Source organism: Sorex fumeus, unplaced genomic scaffold (genome assembly GCF_029834395.1).
Source record: "Sorex fumeus unplaced genomic scaffold, SorFum_2.1 ptg000095l, whole genome shotgun sequence".
Taxonomy (NCBI): Eukaryota; Metazoa; Chordata; class Mammalia; order Eulipotyphla; family Soricidae; genus Sorex; species Sorex fumeus.
In genome coordinates, this window is record NW_026606152.1 from 14,593,443 (window position 1) to 14,618,974 (window position 25,532).

At 43.0% G+C, this 25,532-nt stretch overlaps 1 protein-coding gene across 1 annotated transcript; it reads right to left on the reverse strand.

Annotated features, from left to right (window-relative positions):
• EBPL (EBP like) lies at positions 1-25,531 on the reverse strand. The gene is made up of 4 exons (XM_056132759.1): positions 25,336-25,531; positions 8,001-8,070; positions 2,223-2,361; positions 1-548 (listed from the first exon to the last, which is right to left on the reverse strand). Exons 1-4 carry the CDS (start codon positions 25,504-25,506, stop codon positions 308-310), a joined length of 621 nt encoding a protein of 206 aa, XP_055988734.1. The 5' UTR covers positions 25,507-25,531; the 3' UTR covers positions 1-307.
• Position 25,532: the final 1 nt, after the last annotated feature.

Below are 25,532 nucleotides of genomic sequence, written 5' to 3' on the forward strand. Positions count from 1 at the left end.
AAGTGACCTTGTTTATTGTGTGAACGTCCATGTTCTTGTACAAATCCATATGGCAATGCCAACCACATGCCAAGGCCATATGGGACAGTTTATTGGAACAAGAGGCACATACATGTTCTGGGGTTGACCAGAGTGTCATACATGTCATGGCTGTGTTTATTTGGTCAAACATAACTGAGTGTAGAGCCAAGTCCTGAGCACTGTCAGTTGTGACCCCTCTCAAAAACCAAAACAGCACCAACAGAAACCACAGAGTTTTAGTTCATTCCTACTGAAAGAGTATGAAACAGTGCTTATGTTCGGGGACTCACTGAGACTTCTTCCCTGAGCCAGTCCCTTTGGGATGCATTTTTCTGAGTTCGACCCACGACTGCCACAGTAATAGTCCTGGGACCAGGACCCAAATACTATTGAAAAATATCAGGTAGACCCATAAGTAGAGCCAGTTGTTGGTTTTGAGGTTGGGGCTTCCCATGAGCCAGTCTGGAGAAAAGGTCATCCAGCAGCCGTACAATTCACACACGCACAAGGTGATCTGCACGAAATGCCTGTCAGAGAGAAAAAAACAAAAGAGGAGTGAATGTCAGCCCTGCAGCCTGGTACACTGAATCCAGACAACTCTTCTTCAGGGTTGGCACTGACTGTTCCATTTTGGCATGAAACCTCTGGGTAGTAGGATTCCAGGTTCCTATAGTATTCTTGATGGGACAAGTCAATCTAACATACATATATATATGTATATATATATATATATATATAATTTTTAGGAAAGAAGTAATCATCCTTTCTAGAATATCATTCAGAGCTAAATACAATTTCTTGAGTATACTGGCCTGTCTTGGAAGAGTTAGTGAAGGTACACCCGAACCAGCAGAGCCATAATTTTACCCACCGTAGATGGGGATGATAATTAGAGTCTTCCCCCCAATACTACTGCAGAGATTTAAGGAAATACTTAGATAAAGGGCTGAGCACTGTACCTGGAACATAGTAAATACTCAACAATAGAAGCATGACCCATTTTTTTTTTCTTTTTGGGTTACACCCGGCAATGCACAGGGGTTACTCCTGGCTCTGTACTCAGGAGTTACTCCTGGCGGTGCTCAGGGGATGATATGGGATGCTGGAAATCAAACCCGTGTCAGCCGCGTGCAAGGCTAACGCCCCACCCGCTGTGCTATCTCTCCAGCCCAGTATGGCCCATATTTGACATAACAACCAACTGGGGACATGCAGTAAACCACCATGGTCATGGAATCAAAGACACCAAGGACAAGCTGAATTTTTCCTGCCAATCATTGGTGTAAAATTGGGTGAGAAAGGTGTATTAAATGACCATTGAGGTCCCTTTCAAATCTAAAAATTTATGATGGAGCTTTAAATAAAAAAAGGCTTCTTTTCTACAAGATGGCAGGATACTGAATGCAACTGGGCTTACTTCACATTATTTTAGGGACTTGTCCCCAGGGGAGCAGTTTATTTGTCCAGAGCATGCTGTCTGTCCATAAGAAGGAAGAGGGAGGGAGGATGTCTCAGAGTCTAGGGCCAGACAGATAGAATAAGGGGTAAGGTGCTTGCCTTGCAGGTAGCCAACCCTAGCTTGTTCCCTAGCACTGCATACAGAGGAGTAATCTCTAAGCACTGCTGGGTTTGGCCTCCAAAACCAAAACCAAAACCAAAACCAAAACCAAAACAAATAAACAAAAATGTTTATCAAGTCTCAGAGTCTGGCTTATTTTCTGTAAATAAGATTTGACTAATTTTCCACATTTCTCCTTCCTCTCTCCAACCTTCTGCCTTCCTCATACAACCCACAACTTGCTGTTGAAAAGATTTTATTTATATTGCATGTCTCACTCAGCATTATATGAAAGAATTTACTTTCTGTCAAGTGGAAGAAGAGTTTTCAAGAGTGATCAGTGGGTGTAGTAGGTGGAAATATGACTTACTAGTCTCCAGAATTACGGAGTCTTAATCATTCAATACTGTGAAGCCTGTGGCTGGTTTGCATGGTGAGTAGGTTGTTACCACAATAATATTTCCTTTTCTGTTTGCCTGAGCAATCTGAAATTATCCTGGTGCCACCACAATCCTTCTCTAATCTCAAACAACTTTCACTTCTACTCTATTTTACATCTAACATGTGGTCATAACTGATTTCAAATGCCACTTGGTAGAGCTAATATTTCGCCTTTTTTCAGTAGAGCAGAATTATTACAAACCGATAATATTTCTTTTTGATGATGGCATAAATGAGGATCAAAGCCAGAGACCCATCCAGTACTACAGTTGGGATTTCCACAGACAGAATGACTGGGTCAGAATGAAGCCACCGCACATCAGCTTTGCCATATTCTTTCCCTAAAACAAAACAAAACAAAACATTGTTAGTCATTTGGCAATTTTTGTTCATTGGCGGGGTTGTATCTGGTGGTGCTTGGTGCTCACTCCTGACTCTGCACTTGACAGGAAACCAGGGATCAAACCTAGGTCAGTTGCATGCAAGGGAAGTGTTGAATCCCTGCACTATCTCTCTGGCTCTGGACAATAATTTTGATAGCAGTTGATAAAAGTGGCCTCTCTCCACTTGTGGAGGAGATCAAAAGCATCACTATGTCCTTCTCTCTCTCTCCTTCTTCCACTGCTCTTCATAATGTCTTCAAGACAAGTGCACTGACACCTGACACAAATGATGTCACCTTATATTTATAAAATATTTCATTTCCAGGGAGCTTTCACATTTGCACTCTCTTTAATTCCATGCCTTTTCACGACAAGTGGCAGGATTCTAAATGAATATTACACATTCTGAATTTACGGAGGTGATCTTTTACCTTATTAAAGGCATTGTAATTCCTTACTTCCAATTTTTTAATACGAAGTGTGTAAGATATGGGGAAATAATAAATAAAAGTTTCTTTAAAAACATATTTATTGGGGCTGGAGTGATACCACAGTGGGTAGGGCGTTTGCCTTGCACGTGGTCAACCCAGGTTCGATTCCCACCATCCCATATGGTCCCCTGAGCACTGCCAGGGTAATTCCTGAGTGCAGAGCCAGGAGTAACCCCTGTGCATTGCTGGGTGTGACCCAAAAAGCCAAAAAAAAAAACCCACCAAAATAAACCCATGTTTATTAATAATTGGAGAGAAACAGAATACTGAGGGCTGGGAACGACAGGGTGAGGATCATAGAGAGGCCCCAAGATGGGCAACAAAGTCTTTCAATGTCACCGGGTCAGATTCACTAATAACAGTCCCCACAAAAGGCTCCACTGTGCTGACACCAAGCAGGTATGTCCTAAGAAATCTGTCAAGATGGTTTCTTTTAGTGGAGCAGGGGACAGGTACAAGGGGAGCAGATAGTCGGGTGATAGGTGTGGTGTTTGAAACTATCAGTCACCATAGCATAAATCATGGTCCTTTAATTTTTTAAAAAATAATATTTTTACTTCTTTGATTTGTGTAAAATTATATGTTAAAACATTTCTAGCATTCATTAAAATAAAAATCAAAGCTGGGAAGATTTTTCATCACACACACACACACACACACACACACACACACACACACACACACACAAAGATGGTTTCTTCAAGAAAAATCCATGAGGGCAGAAATCTGTTTTCAGAACTGAACCAAGAATCTTGAACTGGTGGGGCTGGAGAGATAGCACAGCGGGTAGGGCGTTTGCCTTGCATGCAGCCGACCTGGGTTCGATTCCCAGCATCCCATATGGTCCCCTGAGCACCGCCAGGAGTAATTCCTGAGTGCAGAGCCAGGAGTAACCCCTTGCATTGCCAGGTGTGACCCAAAAAGCAAAAAAAATAAATAAATAAATAAATCTTGGACTGGCTAGTCTTTCACTCCCTTCTCCCTCCTTCTCTCTTCTCTCTCCTTCTCCTTCCCTTTCTCCCACTCCTCTGTGTATTTTCTCTGACCCTGTTTTCTCCTTCTCTTCCTTATTCTCTCCTTCCCTCTCCATCTTTCTTCCTCCTCTTTCTCTTTCTCTTATCACATTAATACATGCTAGATCTAAACCTCAAATGATGAGTTTTAAAAGAAAGGGAGAGAAACAAGGAATGAAGGAAAGGGGAAAAAGTAAGAAAAAAGAAAGGAAGGAAGCAAGCCAGCAAGTGCCAAGCAAGCACACAATCCTCCTTTTGATACTGTTTTACATTTCCCAGTAAATGTAGGAATAAGTAAAAATTAACCAATTTATCTGGCCACTCTGCGCAGCACCAAGTTCCCATCTCATAGAGGCCGTTGTTGGGCCTCTCAGGGCCGGGGACAAAGGGATGTGTCCTGAGAAAACACAGGGACTCAGGCTGAAGGAAGATTGCAGGAAAGGACATCAGCAGGCCAGGCAGAGCTCTGCACCCTTTCCTGAGTTGGCAGCCCATGGGGCATGCAGTTACAGCTGGGAGCTCCCCCTCTAAACGCAAACACACTGACACGACACAAAGCGCCATCACTGTAGCCAAAGGCTAAGAAATGACCAGAAGTGACATGACAATGCTTTAGGGACCAAATGTCCCTTTCACCATTCACAGAAACGCTGTCCCCTAGTCACTTCGCCTTAATTCAACACTCTGATCTTGGAACAAGTGGATGGTACCCTGAATCTTATGCAAAACAGAAAACCACTCAGCATACACACAGAGTCGCCTGCTGGGGGCTCACTACATCTTGGTGGGGCCAAACCATGCCACTGGAATGACGTGGTCCAATATACCTGCCCCATGCAGACAGGAGGGACAGTGGCTTGTCAGCTGGACTAGTCAGGCAGGACTGTGAGAAGCCAGTTTTGCACCATACATGACGCTAGGGATCGAACCTGGGTTGGCTGCATGCAAGGGAAGTGCCTTAATCCCTATACTATCTCCTGGGTTTTCCTTCAACTTCTTAAAAATGTAAATGTGGAGGAGATTGATAACAGTCATATTATTCATTTGCATGTCACGGTGATGAATAAAATCTAGGCCGTTCACTTTCTCTGATACCCAGTCAGTCAATCAAGTGAGAGAACAGTGACAGGGCAGGGCAACTTCCATCTCTGACTGCTTGAGCCCGTCTTAACCAAAAAAGCGCATGGCACACATCCAAAAGAATAGGAATATCAGTGCCTGTGCGGATGTGAGGAGAAAGGGACTCTCATTCACTGCAGGTGGGAATGCGACTGGACCAGCTATTCTGGAAAACAAACAATATGGACATTCCCCCAAAAAACTATGAATTGAGCTTCCATTTGATTCAGCTACTCCACTTCTTGAAATATACCCCAAAGGCCCCAAAACAAAGGCATCACCAGGTGTGACCCTGGAGAAAAGACATTGGCACCCCTACATTATTTACAGCACTGTCACAAGAGCCAAAACCTGGAAACAACCGAAGTGTCCAAGAACAGATGACTGGGTAAAAAAGTAAAAATGGTACATGTACACAGTGGAATATTTATCGGCTGTAAGAAAAGATTAAGACATGCAGCGTTCTGCTATCTGGAGGGACATGAAGAGTATCATGCTGAGTGAAGTCAGCCAGAGGGAAAGAGACTGACCACACAATGATCTTTCTCATATGTGTGATATAAAAAAAAAAAAAAGAAACCTACTGGTGGAACAACAAATACCCAAAGAAAACAGAAACAAAGAACATGGGAGCTGCTATTTAGAAGGAAACATGTCCCTTGTGGGGGCTGGGAGCATAGGCACAGGGTGTGTGGGGGAAACATCATGGCAGAGGGAAGCATTCAACTGGGAAAGGGAGGGGGTGCTGAAAGGTGGTGAAGTGTTAGGTATGAAACCTTATCAGTAACCCCAACAGTACTGTAAACCACAGTGAAGACACACGCACACACACACATGCACACAAACACACAGCTCCCCTTTATTTATTTATTTTTATTTTTGGGTCACACCCGGTGATGCTCAGGGGTTACTCCTGGCTCTGCACTCAGGAATTACCCCTGGCGGTGCTCAGAGGACCATATGGGATGCTGGGAATCGAACTCGGGTCGGCCGTGTGTAAGGCAAACGCCCTACCCACTATACTATCACTCCAGCCCCTTACAGCTCCCCTTTAGAAGCAAACTGCTGGGTGAGAGGCACATGTGGGTGTGGGGCATTGGTGGAGGGGAGCAGACACTGGTGAGGAGACGGGTGTTGAAATATTCTTGGTGCTGAAACACTGTTTGCCTGAAGCCCAAATCATGAATAACTTTGTAACTTCACCTTAAAAAAAAATTGTAAAAAAAAACAAAAAACAAAAAAAAGGTGCCCAGTGGAGTGGAAAAAGCTGGCGTCTCAGAGTGAGGGTCTCAGGCTCCCGGAGCAGCCTCTGGCCAGGACCTCAAGGCCACTGCGGATTCTGGTGGGCAGCAGTAACTGCAGTTGTTTCAGCCCTCAAGTCTCCCAACACTCAGGTGAATAGGAGACCAACCACATCCTGGCCAGAGGGGACAATTTCAGACTCATGGAAGCATGGCCAAAAGCAACTGCAGCAACACAGAATCAAGACCTGGGATATTTTCCCAGATTCTATAGTGACATCTTATTGTCTCATTCCTACCTTGGACAAACTTGCAGGCTATCGAATGTAGCCTGCCCACAGGGCAGAGTCTGGCAAACTCCCCGTGGCGTACCAAATATGCCAAATACCAGTAACAATGATGGGTCTCATTCTCCTAAAGAGCCTTGAATATAATCTCAGGGCTAGGATGAAAGAGACGTTACTGGGGCCTGCTCGAGGCAATCGACGAATAACAGGATGATGAAATGAAAAATGAAAAATCTATAGTGGAGGCAAAAAAACTTTCTGGGTGTAGAGCCCCTGTCAAAACTGATAGAAGGCATGGGTGGTTGATCATAGCCAATCCATCCAAAGCTGACAGATCTATGGTAGGGGGTATGAAGAACATGGGGAAAAACAGGTAATCTTGCTGCAGAGCAGGAAGGTTGTTCTTATTTATTTTTATTTATTTTTATGTAGGAGTACTGCTATTTATTCAGCCACTGATTAGGCTGAGGAAGGTTGTTTTTAGAATTATAAGATCACAGAGATATAAAGATGATGGGCTGGGACTGTATCTCTGTGGCACAGGGCACGATACAAATGTATGAGATCAATGGACTGGTAAGGTGTTTACCCTGAGCAAGACAGACTCCGGGTCAATCCCGGCCACCATATCTGGTCCCCTGGACACCAACCCAGAGTGGTACCTGAGCACAGTAGAAAGTCAGTAGAAAGTCAGTAGAAAGTCAGTAGAAAGTCAGTAGAAAGTCAGTAGAAAGTCAGTAGAAAGCACTGAGCACTCAGATATGGCCCCAAACCCGAAACAAAAGCAACAACAACAACAAAATGCATGTATGAGGTTCATTTCTGGCAAAACACACATACACATCTGTAAAACTGATACTAAAAGTATGAAAAACACCCAGTTTAAATACCTCACACTGGGTTGGAGCAGTAGCACAGCAGCTAAGGCATTTGTCTTGCACGCAGTTGACCTGCATCTCATATGGTTCCCTGAGCCCACAAGGAATAATTCTTGAGTGCAGAGCCAGGAGTAAGCCCTTTGGTTGGGTGTGACCCAAAAAACAAAGAAACTAACAAAAATAAGTATCCCACACTCTTCAATCTGTATGCACTACATTAAAAGACAAAAACAAAAAAACAGCCACATTAACACATAATGCACATGCATCCAAATGTTCAAATCATGTTTTGATGGGTTTCAGTTTATTTGCATATTTGGATTAAAACAGCCTAATGTTAGAACACTTCACAAATTCAGATAAAAACCTGTACCTGCTACCAGTCACTCCTTGTTCCTCCCAACACAATATGGCCTGTAATCTATAATGAGTTTCAGTAGATTTGTCTATTTTGGACATTATGTATTAATGAAATTATCTAGTAAGTGATACGGGCATAATTTAATTGACAGTCACACTTTCAAATCATTTCCTCGAACATTTCAATTAAGCGTTTAAAGTTACTTACACAATGAAGCAATCAATCCATGCGAATCTGCAATATTTCCCATAAGAGACAAATAGACAAAAGGGCCTTCCTAGAGAGGAGAAAGGAAAATGAACTTTAATTTAGTGTCAAACCACAAGGCGGCCCTACAGACACACAGCTCTTCTCTGGGATACCGGAGTGACAACCCAGTGGTACTGGTTGATGTATGCATGAAAAGTGTGATTAACAGTCTCTCAGTTTTGGTGCTTCTTGGATGCACTGAAAGTAAGTGTGTGGGACATAAAGTCATTGTAACAACAAAGGGAAGGCAAGGAGGGCAAAATGAAGACAAGTGCTTCAGGCCAGAACCTTGGATTTGAAAAATGCAGAAGCAAAGGAGCTTCTTCAAAAGGCAGGACAGGCTGCCCAGCGCGTAACACTGAGCAGGGCACTCACCCAGGGCGCTAATGTTTGCCCTCTGCTAGATTAAAAAGAGTCTGGTTGCTCCTAACTCACTAAGGGATTATATACATGTTCAATAATGAATTAATGTTTTATTTATATGGCATGTTCTTTTATATGATGTTGTGTGGCTGCAGCAGTGGCTGCGTGATTTTGAAATTCCGAAATTTTAACAATTTTAACAATCTGGAGGGATTTCTGCCAAAACCTGCTGGGTTCTGCGATTTGTTCCTGAGTCTCTTGGATCATGGCCTTAAAAAAACAGCTTGATCAGGAGCCAGAAAGGCCGTTCATGGGCGGCGACTAGAGGTCTCGTTGGGATGGGGAGGAAAGGGCCGGCTCTACTCCCATTCCGTGAGGCCCCACGTGTCTTGTCACTGCAGGCCCAAACCTGACTGTCCAATGGCCTCTGGAAGATAGTGCCCACTGAGCCGCCAAGGGGGAGCAGGCGGAGGGACAGCACCCTTTCCCCCCTGGAGTGGCCTGGTGACAGTAACCTACTGTGAGGTCTAGACACACTTCTGCCAAAAGCCGCTGGGTTTCGAGATTTGATTCTGAGTCTCTGGGATCATGGCCGTTAAGTAGCTTGATCAGGAGCCAGAGAGGCTGTTAGTGGGCGACAACTTGGGGGTCTCGTTGGGATGGGGAGGAAAGAACCAGCTCCACCCCCATCCCACGAGGCCCCACGCGTCTCATCACTGTGGGCCCAAACCTGACTGTCCAGTGGCTTCAGGAGGATGATGGCCACCGGGCCACCAGGGGAAACAGGTCAAGGCACAAAACCTATTCCCACCTTGGGTGGCCTGGCGCCAGTATCCTACTGCAGGGACTGGACTAGATGCATTTCTGTCAAAAGCCATTGGGTTTCAAGATTTATTTCTGAGTCTCTGGGATCATGGCCATTAAGGAGTTCGATCAGAGAGGCCATGCCTCCAACTATCTAGCTGAGCTGGAGGTGGTTTGTGGATATGTCTCCCACATACCTAACTTTTGGCCATTTACTTTCTTGGTAAACTATGCCCCAAGATTTTGGGGTCTGGCCAAAGGTACAGCAGCAATTTTAGCGTATCTGGAAGCCTGAAAGCGCCATCAGGCTGCTGATGCACTTGCCTCACAGGTACAGATTGACCTGCTGGTGGCACCATAGCCCCACATTTTTATACTTTTATAAGTCTATTCAGATTTTCTTCTTACAAGTTTAATTCTCCACTCTTACTAAATTTTTTACCTGTAGGATCTATGATTTCATGTAAACTTTAAACTGTATTAGCATAGAATTATCCATAATATTAGGTTTTTTTTTCGCTTTTTGGGTCACACCCGGCAATGCACAGGGGTTACTCCTGGCTTATGCACTCAGGAATTACTCCTGGCGGTGCTCAGGGGACCATATGGAATGCTGGGAATTGAACCCAGGTTGGCCGCGTGCAAGGCAAACGCCCTACCCGCTGTGCTATTGCTCCAGCCCCCCAAAAATATTAGTTTTTAAAATGTATATACCTCTAAAAAAGAAAGATGCAGTTTTTGAAAAACTTCTTAATCAATTTATTTCCAATTCTGTGGAATTTCAGAAGATTAGTTCTGTTCATCTATATGTGTGTGGGTATTATCATCTCCACAATAAAAAAAAAATAGAGAGCAATCTTTCCTATTTGTGGGATGCACAGAAACACAGGGGAGAAGAAGAAACGGCCATAAGGACTGGAGATTTGCCCAGAACTGGGCTTACGTGGAGGGAGTGTATGGGAGTGACACATGGAGGGAACTGGACTCTCTGATGGGTGTGGGTTTGGGTGATGTATGCAGGAAATAGTATTGTAAATCTAGTACCTGGATCTATATGGTTTCTTTAAAAAGAAACCTAGAAGAACATAATAGATGCCCTACAACTAGATGGAACGAGAGCCAGCAAAAACTGCTGGAAAGCTAAACTGTATCATGCCAAAGAAAATTAAGTTATGGTTGCCGCCCCCTCCCCCCCAATAAGTCTGTACCTGCTTCTGCATGCCCCGTACCTCCTCAGACCTGCGCCCCTGATCACCAGCAGAGGGGACCCGGGTCTGGGGCACTTGCCTCACTTCTGCAGTGAGCACCAGGCCAACCAGTCGCTGCCCCCCGCCCCAACAGGTCTGTGGAATAGCATCCGGACTGGCTGGAGGTGTGGCCTCCACTTTAGGGGACGTGGCCTCATCACAAGTAGACGTGGCTTTCTGTGAGGCTGGCAGCCGCTCATGCTTAGCACTCTCGACTCACATCCCAACCTATATCACCTAATTTTGTGGAAAACGTCCTGGCTGCCTCAAACACAATATGACAATAATCCACTGGCCTATTCCCATTCCAACAAAAGACCAGTGTACCCAAGAAGCTGTAGAAGCCCAATATAAAAGAGCACCTCCTCCAACACTTCACTCAATGCCATCATAAACCACAGAATAATGTCTGAGAGGAAGGACATATTCTAGAAGGGGAGAAAGGTGACCACCATCAACCGACCTTATTCAGAATCCTTTCTCGCAAGAAGAGGGAACAGTCCTAGTGAACTTGAAGGTTTTACCTCTATACAACCAAAACAGCATGAAGAAACAGTGCAAATCTCCACTACGAGGAGAGGATGAAGAAAAGAGTCCCAAATCCTCAACGGGGTTACCCACAAATACGACCTCTCCAATAAAGAATTCCGAGATGAAATGCTGAGGATGTTCAAAGGATTCAAAGAATCAATGGAACAGACATTCAGAAAATTAAAGGAAGAAATGAAAGAAACAGTGGAACAGATAGCCGAGAAAATACAGGAAGAAATGAGAGCAGAAATAATAAAGCCACAAAAAGAAATGTCACAAATAAAGGATTTGGTAGATGAAATTAAAAACTCACTGGGTGCCCTCAGCAGCAGAATGACTACAGCTGAAGACAGAATTAGTGAGTTTGAAGATTAGCAGCAGAATTAATACAGGCAACAACAAACAATGGGAAAAGACTTCAAAATAGCTCTAAGGTGAATAAGAGAATTAGGGGATGACTTCAAGAGGAACGACATTAGAATCATCGGAGAACCAGAAGGACAGGGAAGCAATTCCAATGAGAAAGCCACAGCTAAAGGAATCATTGCTGAAAAGTTCCCAGAGTTAGAGAATGCAGACATGCAGATCCAAGGAGTCAGAAGGGTGCCAGCTAAAAGAGACCCTAATAAAAATGCTCCAAGGCATATTATAGTCAGATTGATGGATGCTGTGGATAGAGACACAATACTGCAAGCAGCAAGGTCAAAGAAGGAAATCACATACAAAGAAGCACCCCTTAGATTCACAGAAGACCTATCAGAGGAAACCCTCCAAGCCCGAAGACAATGGTGGGATATAGTGAAAATAACCAATGAAATGAACACCTCACTAAGAATACTTTATCCAACTAAACTCTCACTCAACTCGATGGAACGATAGACCATTTTACAGATTAACAACAGCTCAGGAACTTCACAGACTCAAAACCAAACCTAAAAGAAGGACTAAAAGGGCTCCTGTAAATCAAGAAGGAAAACACCAATAAGCAAAACAAATCCTACAGAAAGATGGCACAAAACCACATGACAATAATCTCTCTGAGTGTCAATGGTCTAAATGTATCAATCAAGAGACAAAGAGTGGCAAAATGGATCCAGAAACTGAAACCAACATTCTGCTGCCTATAAGAAACTCATCTGAACAGACAGAGCAAACACAGACTCAAAGTTAAAGGATGGAAAAAAGTCCTGCAAGCAAACAGCTCCCTCAAAAAAGCTGGGGTGGCCATACTAGTATCCGACAACATAGATTTCAGGTTGAAAAAGACAAGAAGGGACAGCGAAGGCCATTTTCTATTTCTCAAGGGATATGTACTACAAGAAGAAATCACACTCTTAAATGTATATGCACATAATGAGGAACCATTTAAATACTTAAAACAACTGCTAACAGATTTTAAGGAGGACATTGCTAACAATACAATAGTAGTCAGAGACTTCAACATCACCTTATCACCTCTGGGTAGATCAACAAGAACAAAACTCTGCAAGGAAAGATGGGCTCTGAAGGAAGAAATAGAAGAGAGAGGGCTAACAGACCTATACGGGGCTTTGCACCACAGAAAGAAAGAATACACATTCTTTTCCAGTGCACATGGAACATTTTCTAAAATAGACCATGTGCTGGGTCACAAAATATACCTCAAAAGAATTAGGAAGATATAAATTGTATCAATTATCTTTTCAGACCACGTTGCACTGAAGATAGAAGTAAATCACACACAGACATGGAGAACCAAATCAAACACCTGGAAAGTAAACAACTCAATGTTGAACAATGAGTGGGTCAGAAAGGAAGTCAAGGAAGAAATCAAAAGATACTTGGAAAAAAATGAGAATGAAGACACGAGCTACCAAAGCCGTGTCTTTGGGACGCAGCTAAAGCCGTGTTAAGAGGAAAATTTATAGCTTTGCAAGCATTCTTCAGGAAGGAAGAAAGGGCCTACATAGATAACTTGACTTCACAGCTGAAGATCTTAGAAAAAGACCAACAAAAGGAAACCCAGCCGAAGGAAAAAATAATAAAACTTAGAGCAGAAATTAACGACATAGAAACCCAAAAAGCAATCCAGAAGGTCAATGTAACCAAGAGCTGGTTCTTTGAGAAAATAAACAAGATTGATAAACCACTAGCAAGAGTCACAAAGAAAGGGAGAGAGAGAACCCTAATACACCAAATCAGAAATGAAAAAGGGGACATCACAACAGAAACCGTTGAAATTCAAAAGATCATCAGAGACACTTTGAGAATCTGTATGTCATGAAACAAGAGAACCTAGAAGAAATGGATAAATTCCTATAATCTCCCAAGATTGAACCAAGAAGAGTTGGGATACCTGAATAGACCCATTAATATCAGGAAACTGAAACCGTAATCAAAAGTCTTCCCAAAAAAACAAAAGCCCAGGCCTAGATGGATTCACTAGCAAATTCTTCCAGACATTTAAAGAAGACCTGTTGCCAGTTCTCCTCAAGCTTTTCCAAGAAATTGAAAAAACAGGAACTCTTCCATGAGGCACATATCTCCCTAATACCAAAAGCAAACAAAGACACCACTAACAAAGAAAATTACAGGCCAATATCTCTGTTGAACATGGATACGAAGATCCTCAACAAAATATTAGCAAATAGAATTCAACAACTCATCAAAAAGATCATACACTATGACCAGGTATGATCATCGATTTGCTCGAGCGGGCCCAGTAACGTCTCCATTGGAGACTTTGTTGTTACTGTGTCTGGCATATCGAATACTCTCGGTAGCTTGCCGGGCTCTCCGAGAGGGGCGGAGGAATCAAACTCGGGTCGGCCATGTTGGCTGCGTGCAAGGCAAACGCCCTACCCGCTGTGCTATCGCTCCAGCCCAGGGAATCAAGTACCTTGGAATCAGCTTAACTAAGGAGGTAAAGGATCTCTACAAAGAAAACTACAAAACAGGAGTCAACGAAATAAAAGAGGACATGAGGAAATGAAAATATATCCCCTGCTCATGGAAAGGAAGAGTTAACATTGTCAAAATGGCAATACTCCCCAAGGCACTATATAGATTCAATGCGATCCCTATAAGGATACCCATGAAATTCTTAAAAGAAATCACTCCTAAAATTCACTTGGAACAACAAATGCTCATGAATAGCTAAAGCAATTCTTGGGGAAAAGATGATGGGAGGTATCACCCTCTCCAACCTCAAACTCTACTACAAAGTGGTAACAATTAAAAGAGCATGGTACTGGAACAAAGGCAGACCCACAGACCAATGGAACAGGGTGGAATATCCCTACACACAACCCAAATGCATGAACATCTAATCTTTGATAAGGGAGCAAGAAAGGTGAAGTGGAACAAGGAAAGACTCTTTAACAAATGGTACTGGCATAACTGGACAACCACTTATAAAAAAATGGGCTTAGACCTCAACTTACAACCATGCACAAAAGTCAGATCAAAATGGATTAAAGACCTCAACATCAGACCAGAATCCATAAGGTACACTAAAGACAAGGACGGCAAAACCCTCCAGAATATTGAGGCTAACGGTATCTTCAAGATGACACACCACTGACCAACCAAATGGAAACAGAGATAAACAAATGGGACTATCTTAAACTAAGAAGCTTCTGCACTGCAAAAGATAGAGTGACCAAAATACAAAGACTGTCTATAAATGGTAAAGGATATCCACCCAATATCCATTCGATAAGGGGTTGATATCAAGGATATACAAAGTACTGGTTGAACTCCACAGAAGAAAACATCCAACCCCATAAAAAAATGGGGTGATGAAATGAACAGAAACTTTGTCAGAGAAGAAATCCGAATGGCTAATAGGCACATGAGAAAAGGCTGTACATCACCAAACATCAGGGAGATGCAGATCAAAACAACAATGAGATATCATCTCACACCACAGAGACTGGCCCACATCCAAAAGAACAAAAGAAACGGGTGTTGGCGCGGATGTGGGGAGAAAGGGACTCTCCTTCTCTGCTGGTGGGAATACCGACTGGTTCAGCCCTTTTGGAAAACAGTATGGACGATTCTGAAAAAATTAGATTGAGCTCCCATTTGATCCAGCAATACCACTCTTGGAAATATACCCCAGAGAAGAAAAAAAGTATAGTCAGAATGACATCTGCACTTGTATGTTCATTGTTGCACTGTTCACAATAGTCAAAATCTGGGATAAATCTGAGTGCCTGAGAATAGATGACTGGTTAAAGAAAGTTTGGTACATACACAAGGGAATACTATGCAGCAGTTAGAAAAGATGAAGTCATGAAATTTGCATACAAGTGGTTCTACATGGAAGGTATCAAGCTAAGTGAAATGAGTTAGAAAGAGAGGGACAGACGTAGAAAGTCTGCACTCATCTGGGATTATAAAGTAACAGAAGGGAAGATGAACATCCAAGAATAGTTGACATAAGTACCAGCAGGTCTGGTGCACAGCTTAGAAGCTGGCAGCAGATGCTGGGGGAAAAGACAGCTCAGAGAGAGAAGGGAACACCAAGTAAAGGGTGTTTGGAGGACTTGCTTGGGATGCGAGATGCGTGCTGAAAGTAAACTATAGACCGAACATGATGGCCACTCAATACCTCTATTGCAAACCACAAAACCCTAAAGAAAAGAGAGAGCAAAAGGAAATGTCCAGCCACAGAGGTGGGGAGAGGGATGGGGTGGGGTTAAGGAGGTCTCCTGGGTTCAGTGGTGGTGGAGACTGGGCACTGGTGAAGGGATGGGTACTTGATCATTGTATAACTGAAACCCAAGCACAAAAGTTTGTCAGTCTACAACTACCTCATGGTATTTCACTAATAAAAAAAATTTTTAAAAAAAGAAAGAAAATTAAGTTATAAGAGCCAGTCTCATTTTCCAGTCTCATTTTTTTAGACTTGATATGTTATAATGTATTAGTGTATGACAGAAGTTAAGACAGCTACAAGTCAAAGCTCAGATATTTTTGTTTGTTGTTTGTTTTTGGACAACACCAGGCTGTGCTCAGGACTTACTCCTGGCTATGTGCTCAAGGATCACTCCTGATGGTGTTCTGGGAGACCAGACATGATGCTTGAAATGGCACCTGGCCCAACCATGCACAGGGCAAGCACACTGTCCTCTGCACTACCTTTCTGTCCTCAAAGCTCAGATTATTTTCAAAAGGTTACCGCTCTCTGCAATTCAAGCATTATTTTGTCGAGAATGCTCAGCTTCCTCTTTTCAACCCTGATATTCCTTCTTTTCAACACTTACCAAAATATTTAGCAGAAAAGATTTTACAGAAAAAAAAGAGAAAAGAACACGTTTCTTTTTTTCTGCAATCTCTGTGTGTATTTTTAATGGGTGAGCTTGTATTTGAATATACATTTATATTTTATTATGTATGAACTAAGAGTCAGAGAAAACAGAGCAACATTTGTTATTAAGCGTGGGATAATAGAGTAAGAATAGAATCAGCACCCAAATCTTGTGGAAATGTATTAGCATTCTCCAGTCTGACTCATAAGGTCTCAGCAAAGTCAGACTTGATTTCTGTCATGTCAAGGCAACAGCCCCCATTACTGCATTGAAAGAGCAGCTGCTGCAACCACCTCCAGCTCTTCCATGCCAAGGCTGTGGTGACATCATGAGCAAGCGCTGCCCAGCTGTCTTCTTGATGAGATGACAACTTCCTTTTGAGGGAACATGCCCCAGCAGATGGGCCGTGGTCTGAACTAACAGTGGATCATGCTGTCCTTTTCAGGACTTTGGGATCAACCCAACCACACAGGTTCTTTAATTCTTCCAACATGGTAGCCCAGAGTTTGATGGAATATATCCTGATTCCAGATCACGGCAGTGGTGGCAGAGCTGGACCACAGCTCTGAGGATGAGGAGGATGAGGAAGAAGAGAAAGAGCAGTTGGTTCTTGTGGAATTGTCAGGAATTACTGATTTGTATTTTCTTTCAAAATGTAAAAACAAATGCACAAGCCTGGTGAGTCTTCTATTTGAAGATGGGTGCAAAATTTAATGTAAGACTGGATGGGGCACCTTTGACACTATGTAAGCTCTTTCACTGGTCATGATCTAGAGACTCAGAAATAAATCTTGAAAGAGATCTACAAGTAGCAGAATTCTCTGAATCCTGCACAAGGCTTAGTCATCCAGGGGAACCCAGACCGGGGTGCATGAGCCCCCGCAGCTGAAAACCTTCACACTCCACAGTTGCTGTGATGCTCCTTTCTGCACCCCAATGATTGGACAAGCCTCATCCAGATATTAATTTATTGAAAATCTCAGGTATGCAGTTTTGTGATTGAAGCCTCCAGCTTCCATGGAGTTGGGGATGGGCTACCTCCCCCCATCTCCCTGTACTTCCAGAAGCTTGGCAGTCATGCACCCATCCCAAAGCCATCAATCTGTTAAGAACTAACTCCAGCTATATTATCTCATTAGAAATTTTGGATGTCCTGGAGTGTGCAACCATGATTTCGGCCATGCAACACCTCAAACTCTATAACACCGATAAACAAGGAGCAGCACACCAGATTGGATGGGATGCAATGTAGAAGATGACCAATTTCAATTAACAAAATATAAACACAGAAGGCTTAACTTGTAACAACTATTTAGTAATTTCTTATATAAGTGTTTAAGGGCTCCATGGTCAGATAAAACAATCTTCACTAACTTTCTTCTAAGGAAACATTTTTTGATCATCCCTTTAGCAAATTATTTATAACAAGCAGTGTAAAATAAATTACCGAGGGCCTGCTATAGGGTGGTGGGGATAAATGGAAATAATGGTGGTGGGACTGGTGTGGGAATATTGAATGTCTGTAACTAAACTGATGATTTAATAAAGTTATTAAAAAAATAAATTAAAAAAATAATATACCCAAAAAGAGGGGGGAGAGAAAGTGGGAGGAGAGAGAGAAAGAGGGAGGGAGAGAGAGAGGGTGGGGGAGAAAAAGGGAGACAGAGAGAGAGATGGAGAGAGAGGGGAGAGAGGAAGGGTGGGAGGGAGGGAGAGAGAGAGAGAGAGAGAGAGAAGGAAAGAGTCTGCCATAGAGACAGGCTGGGTGGGGATGAAGTGGCTGGCGGAGGGAAACTGGGGATATTAGTGGTGGGGAATGTGCACTGGTGGAGGGATGGTGTTAGAATACTGTATGACTGAAACATGAACAGCTTTGTAACTGTGTATCTCACAGAGATTCAATAAAATAAAGCACTATACTGCACTGTCCTCTCATTGTTCATCTATTTGCTCAGTGGGCCCAGTAACATCTCCATTGTGAGACTTGTTGTTACTGTATTTGGCATATCAAATACGCCCTGGATAGCTTGCCAGGCTTTGCAGTGAGGGCAAAATACTCTCGGTAGCTCCGAGAAGGGCAGAGGAATTGAACTTAAGTTGGCTGCATCGGCCGCATGCAAGGCAAATGCCCTACCCGATCGATGTGCTATTGCCCCAGCAATAACAAAAAGAATATATCCTTTTCAGGGCCAGAGAGGAAGTACAGTGGATAAGGTGCTTGCTTTGCATGCAGCCGACCTGAGTTTGAGCCCTGGCATCCCATATGGTCCCCCAAGTCCCACCAGGAATGATCCCTAGCACAGACCCAGGAATAAGCCCTGAGCACTGCCGAAGTCACCCAAAACAAAATAAAATAAAATTAATATATCCTTCTTTACAGATATATCATTACTTGATTTAAAAGGTGCTTTGCAAGCCTTAATTGGACATGTGCAATATCACTTCATTACACAGGATGAAATGAAAATAAAAGATTAATCCAGATATGGTAGAAAATGATCAAGAAATGAATAGAGGAGAAAAAAATTAAACTTTGCCAAACTCTACTAGATGCCAGATACTGGGCTGGTGTTTCTCATCCCAGCTATTTCAGTGAAACCCACGAACCATATAGTAGGCTGTCACTCTTTTTTTTTTTCTTTTTGGGTCACATTCGGTGATGCTCAGGGGTTACTCCTGGTTTTGCACTCAGGAATAACTCCTGGTGGTTCTCAGGGCACCATATGGGATGCTGGGAATTGAACCTGGGTCGGCTGCATGCAAGGCAAATGCCTATCCACTGTACTATCGCTCCAGCCCCAGAACCATATAGTAGGCATCTCCCGGGATCGTTTATAAACACAAATTCTCCAGGGAACTCCCCCAGACCCATGGCATCAAAACACACACTGGAGAGACCTCCACCTCCAACCCCCCCCAACACCCCCAGGCAGCTCCTGTCTGTGGTCAAGTTCGAGATTCCCAGTGCTAAGTTACAAAGTATTATTTCATTGTCATAACAACCTCCTGAAGAAAGGGACATTCCATATTTTATGGAGAAGTGCTATAATCTGACTGTGAGCCACATGAATTTTTGCTTCAACTTCTACCCCAAGCCCCCACCTCATCTCTAAGGATAATGGTATCAGATGGTGGGACCTCTGGGACCTTAAAAGCCTGTGGGGAAGTCACCAGGAGTGGAACGCATGTTTTCTAAGAGATTCTGGAGCCTCAGCCTCTGCTAGTCCTTGTGTCTTCAAGGACAATGCAAGAAGATGCCTGATGTAAAGCCTGGGATAGATACTCATCTGTCACAGTGGCTCCTGACCTCAGGAGCTGAGAAACCTGTGGGTTTACGTGTTAACACCTGCTGTGTTTGACTACAGGAACCCAGATGGACTAAGGCACAACATGCTGGCGCAGATGTGAAGAGAACAGACCACAACGCGACTGTCACTGCTGGCCTGGAGGATAGGTAGGTAGTTCCTGCATTAATGAAGAATCCCACTCCCCTACACCTGCCCACGCAAAGACATCAAAGCCGATACACCCAGTAGCAGTATTTTTTTTTTTATAATCTCTTTTTTTAATTTCTGGGTCACATCCAGCGATGTTCAGGGGTCACTCCTGGCTCATGCACTCAGGAATCACTCCTGGCGGTGCCTGGGGGACCATATGGAATGCTGGGAATCGAACCTGGGTCGGCCATGTTGGCTGCGTGCAAGGCAAATGCCCTACCCGCTGTGCTATCGCTCCAGCCCCAGTAGCAGTATTAAACAGACGAAAACTAGAAATCAAATGTTTCGTTTATCAACTGGCATATGGGATGCATCAGCACATAATACAGTATGAAAGATTATAAGCTCCACAATCTCATTTAGATGAACTCCCCCAAAACAGTAAAACCTCCAAGACAAGAAAGCAAATCACTGTGTCAGGGGCTGGAAGCCAGCAAAAGGTCAGGAGAAACCTTTCATAGGGTGATGTTTTACAGAAAGCTTCTATAGAACCAGGAGGAATCACATGTCTAGCAGATGTGAGATCCTGAGTTTGAATCCCACCAGGATTTAAACCAGAATTCTAGCACTGGGGGCCCCAAGCATAGTCACCAAGAGCACTGAATCATCAGGCCCATACCTCCAGGCAGAGCATTTCTGGGATTGCCAACAAGGGAGCCCAGCAATTGACTACAGCCAGAAATGTGAACGTCCCCCACTTGAAAAGTCAAATTTAGGAGGGCCAGAAAGATAGTACAGTGGGTAGGGTGCTTGCCTTGCACATGGATAACCCGTGCTTTGGTATCCCATATGGCTCCCCAAGCACTGCCAGGAGTAATTCCTAAGTGCAGAGCTAGGAGCAAGCCCTGAGCATAGCTGGGTTTGGCACAAACAACCAAGCAAAAATAAGTGAAATTTAGAGGGGCAAGAAGAGACAGTCCAGGGTCCATGTGAACAAGTTGTTTGTGGTTTCAGTTCTCCATGAAGGTTTACATTCCTCATCCTGTATTTTTAGGTGTTCTTGCAATAGACTCTAACCAAAGGTAATGTGGGCATGTTTTCTTGCAGGCATTGTGCAACTCAACCCCTATTGCTCTCTAACTTGTGTGTGCAAAGGTTCTGGTTGAAGTATGTAATAGCAATATAAAAACATACACATTGATAGGAACAGGCTAAATGATCATATTTCATCATCAATTGCAAGATAGCCTCCACTTCAGAGACATAGAGATTTGGATAAAATGGTCTCCAGTAGTTGGTCTCCACTGATTGTTTTAATAATAATAATAATAATAAAAAGGAAAAAAAAATCCCAAACCAAACCAAACCAAAGCCAATGCATCTCAGAACTGAATAATTAAGACATGGTGCATTCAAACAGTGAAATATTTTGTAGCTTGAACAGAGAAGGGGTACAAGATGGGGCTCCAGCCAAGACATTTCCTTCAGAACAGTGAGAGAAGAGCCCGGGAATCAGGTATACCCCAAGGTGTCACAAATGGAGTATATAGCAGTTTTTGAACAGTCTGTGCTTGAAATGAAAGTTTCATTCTAAGCTGGGTGGCAACGATACGGGTATATATTTTTAGCAATTTATTTTGTGTGTGTGCGTCTCAACATGCTGGAATACATTTTACTTTATGCAAGCCTACTAGGACCTTCTAGCTCTCTTTATAGCATACATGGTACCAGGGGTGGAACCAGGGCCAGCTGCACACAAAGAAAATGCTGTTCCTGCTTCTTTTCAATGCTCCTGCTCTTTGGGATACTTGGTATTAAGTGATAGTTTAAAATGATATAGTTTAAAATAGTAGTAATAATAGTTTAAAATAGTATAAATGAAGTTGAGGAAAACATCCACATGTTGGCTATTATTTCTAATTCTTTCAAAAGAATTTCATTATTCCAATAACCTGTATATGCACATACTAAAATGATGAACATCTACAGGTCTAAATGATTATTAAAAACTTTTCTCTTTTTGGAAGCTGGAGTGATAGCACAACAAGTAGGGCGTTTGCTTTGCACGCGGTGGACCCGGGTTCAATTCCCAGAATCCCATATGGTCCTCTGAGCACCGCCAGGAGTAATTCCTGAGTGTATGAGCCAGGAGTAACCCCTGTGCACTGCCGGTGTGACCCAAAAAGAAAAAAAATTTTTTTCTCTTTTTCTTGATATCTTATCCATTGACATTTACATTAGTCACAGATTTGTCTAGATTTAGATAAGGTCAAATTTACAAAGTGGGTATTTAATCCAGAAATGCAAGAATGATTCTAGATATATAAATCAACCAATGTAATATATGACATCAACAAAAGGACAGATGAAAATAAAAATCATGACTTCAATAGAGCAGTGAAGACTTTTGGTGGGATTTTATATCCATTTATGATTATTAAAAAATAAAATCTCAACAAAATAGATATATTGCCTATTTTAAGAACTATACCTCAACAGTAAAGATCAACTCTGACAAACTCACAAATAATATACTCAATGGTGGAAAGGAAAAGATTTTAAAGATAAGGCCCAAGACAAGATTGCCCACTCTCATCACTATTATTCAATATAATATAAAGAGTTCTAGTCAGATCACTCGGGTAAGAAAAGAAAGTAAGAGAGACCTAAATTGGTAAGAGAGACCATTTCCAGATAAAATAATATTATACACAGAATCCTAAATTTGACTAAAAAACTAGTGTAAGCAATAAATTAAAAATGACCATCTTACTCAAAGAATTTTATGTAGTCAGTGAAATCTTAACCAAATTTTCAAGGCATTCTTCAAAGACAAGAATAAATGTTACTGAAATTCCTATGGAAACCAGAGACCCAACACAGCCAAAGCAATCCTGAGACGAGAACAATGGGGGTAGCACTTTCCCCACTTCAAACCACATCAAAACTACAGTATTAAGAAAAAGGCTACTATTAGAGCAAAAATGAACACAAATCAGAGGAATATATTTGAGAGCCCGTAACTAAATCCTAACATATCTGGACAATTGTAATATGGAATATAATGAAGAAAATTCTCTTGAATAAATGATGATGGGAAAACTGGATAGTCACTGCCAAAGAATGAAATTGGATCACAATTTCACACCAAGCACAAAATTTAACTCAGAATAAAGACTTGGGTAATGGACTAAACCCTTAAAATCTATTGAAGGAAAGAAATAGCAAAATATATCAAGATAACTGGCTTCAGTAATATCTTTAGGAATCCAATTCCAAAGGCAAGAGGAACAAAAGCAAATATACAAATGAGATTCCATCACACTAAAAAGTTTTTGCCTAAAAGAAACTATTTTGAAAAGTTCAAACTAAGTTGAAAAGGCATCTACCTAAAAGAAAATATTCACACCTCATATATCTTAACAACAACAAAAAAATCAAGATACAAAAGGAACTCATGAAAGTCAACAACAAAATAATAAGCTACTCTATAAAAAATTGGAGAAGAGCTGAACAGACACCTCTGCCCCAGATGTCTAGAGATTTCTCAAGATATTTAAAGTAGATTCAGCAATTCCGTAGCTAGGTATCAGCCAAGGAACACAAAGATATATGCACAACTGTGCTCATTGCTGTGCTATTCACAATAGTCAAGATTTGGAAACGGGGCTGGAGTGATACCACAGCGGGTAGGGCATGTGCCTTGCATGCAGCCGACGGGGGTTTGATTCCCAGCATCCCATATGGTCCGCCAAGGACCATCAGGAGTAATTTCTGAGTGCATGAGGCAGAAGTAACCCCTGCACATTGCCGGGTATGACCCAAAAAGAAAAAAAAAATTGGAAACAATCCAAGGGCTCTAACAACAGGCACGTATTTAAATGTGATGTATTAACACAATGGAATACACTGCTATTAAGAAAAGATAAAAACTTGCCTTTTGCTACAACATGTAAGGAGGTGAAAGGGATTCTGTGGTGTTATGTTCCTGAAATACCACTTGCATGAGGCTTACAGAGAAACAGAGCCAGGGCACCAAGTCAAAGAAAACAAACCCTAAAACTGCAGAGGCAGAACCAGTAGAGCTGATAGGAGACGCTCCAGGGGAGAAAGTCCAGTGGAGATGGGGGAAGATACTAGTCTGTGAGTACCAGGTATGGTGTGGTCACATCACATTTCTACTTTTTGTTTTTTGGAGGACCATGCCCAGTAGTGCCCAGGTGCTCCTTCCCAACACAGTGCCTCTGCTGGTACCAGGGATCATACCCTGGGGTATGGCAGCATGTGCCCAAGCCCCTGGGGCCATTTCCCCTGCCAGCACAGCAGTTAGGACAGAGAAGGGACTAGCTGGAAAAGATCATTTTGAACAGGAACTGAGTGTTGAAAATAAGTAAACGGTAATACTTGATAACCTTTCACTTTTCATTAACTATATTGCAAAATATAAGGGTCAAGGGAAGAGAGAAAGGGGAAAAGGGGGGGGGGGAGAGAGAGAGAGAGAGAGAGAGAGAGAGAGAGAGAGAGAGAGAGAGAGAGAGAGTGCCTGCCACATAGGCAGGCTGATGGGGTGGGGGAGAGAAACAGAGAACATTGGTGGTGGGAAATGTACACTGGTGAAGGGATGGGTGTTGGAACATTAGTATGACTGAAACCCAACCATGAACAACTTTGTCACAGGGTATATCACTGTAATTCAATTTTAAAAAAGAATGCAGTCTTGTAAACCACTGTTACTGGAAACAAACAAAAAGAAAAAAAATAGGGGATGGTGGGGGGAGCCAAATCCACACAAAAAATTTTTGGCATTGTTTAAATAAAAACCTGCTACTTGGAAAATCTGCTGAATTTGAGGACAAATTCCCTAAACCTGGCATGACATGACAAGCAAAGTTTTGGAAAGAAGTAACTCAGAATTGTCCTAGTGGTGGAAAGTGCCTCATTTTCTCCTCGTTTTACAGAAGCTGCTCTCTCCTGTGCCCAGTGGGGAAATAATAACTAATTTATGGGGCTATGTAAAAATCAAACATCTTATTTATGACTTTATTAATGATTTTAAAGTTCGGGCCACACTCAGCGATGCTCCAGGGCTTGCTTCAAGTGTTGGGGGACCAGAAGGTGCCAGGAATCAAAGCAGGGTGTCCCCAAGGAAAGCAGCGTTCAAACTCCTCAAACTCTCCGCCCAAGGTCAGACTTTTCAAGGATGCCTCACGCAGCGTGGTCACCCAATAAAAGGTGATGGCTCTAAAGACTTGATAGGGTCCTGCACACTTCATCACTTTTCCCAGTTACCACTCGGCCTTGGACCAACTCCTTTCTTTCCAGTTAGGCTCAGATTACCAAATCAAGTGAGCCAAGGCCTTTGAGCATCTTACAACCAAACTAATCTACACGGTTCTTTTCTGTCCGGTTGATTAAATCTGCGATCGCTTTGTAGAATCGGGAACTCGGAGAGGTGCAGAGCCCGGCCCCAAGAGTCGGGCACTCAGGAGGCTCCGGGATTCCGGCACTCCCGAGCCTTGCAGATTTCCTGCCACAGAGGGTGGAGGGGCCACGGATCGCGCGGTCTTTCCCAGGACCTGGACTAGGAGAAACGCGGCCCCCGGCGCCGACTACTCACCAAAACGAAGTGCACCAGGGCATCATAGCAAAGCCAGGCGAGCGCCCCGCGGTCCGCCGCCCCCCGCCCGCGGCCCAGGAGCAGACCCAGCGCGGAGCCCGCGGCCAGCAGCGCGGTGGCCAGCAGCAGCGAGCTGCCCACCGAGGCCTCTTGCTCCAGGCCTGTGACCATGCTTCCAGCTCGCAGCAGGCACGCCG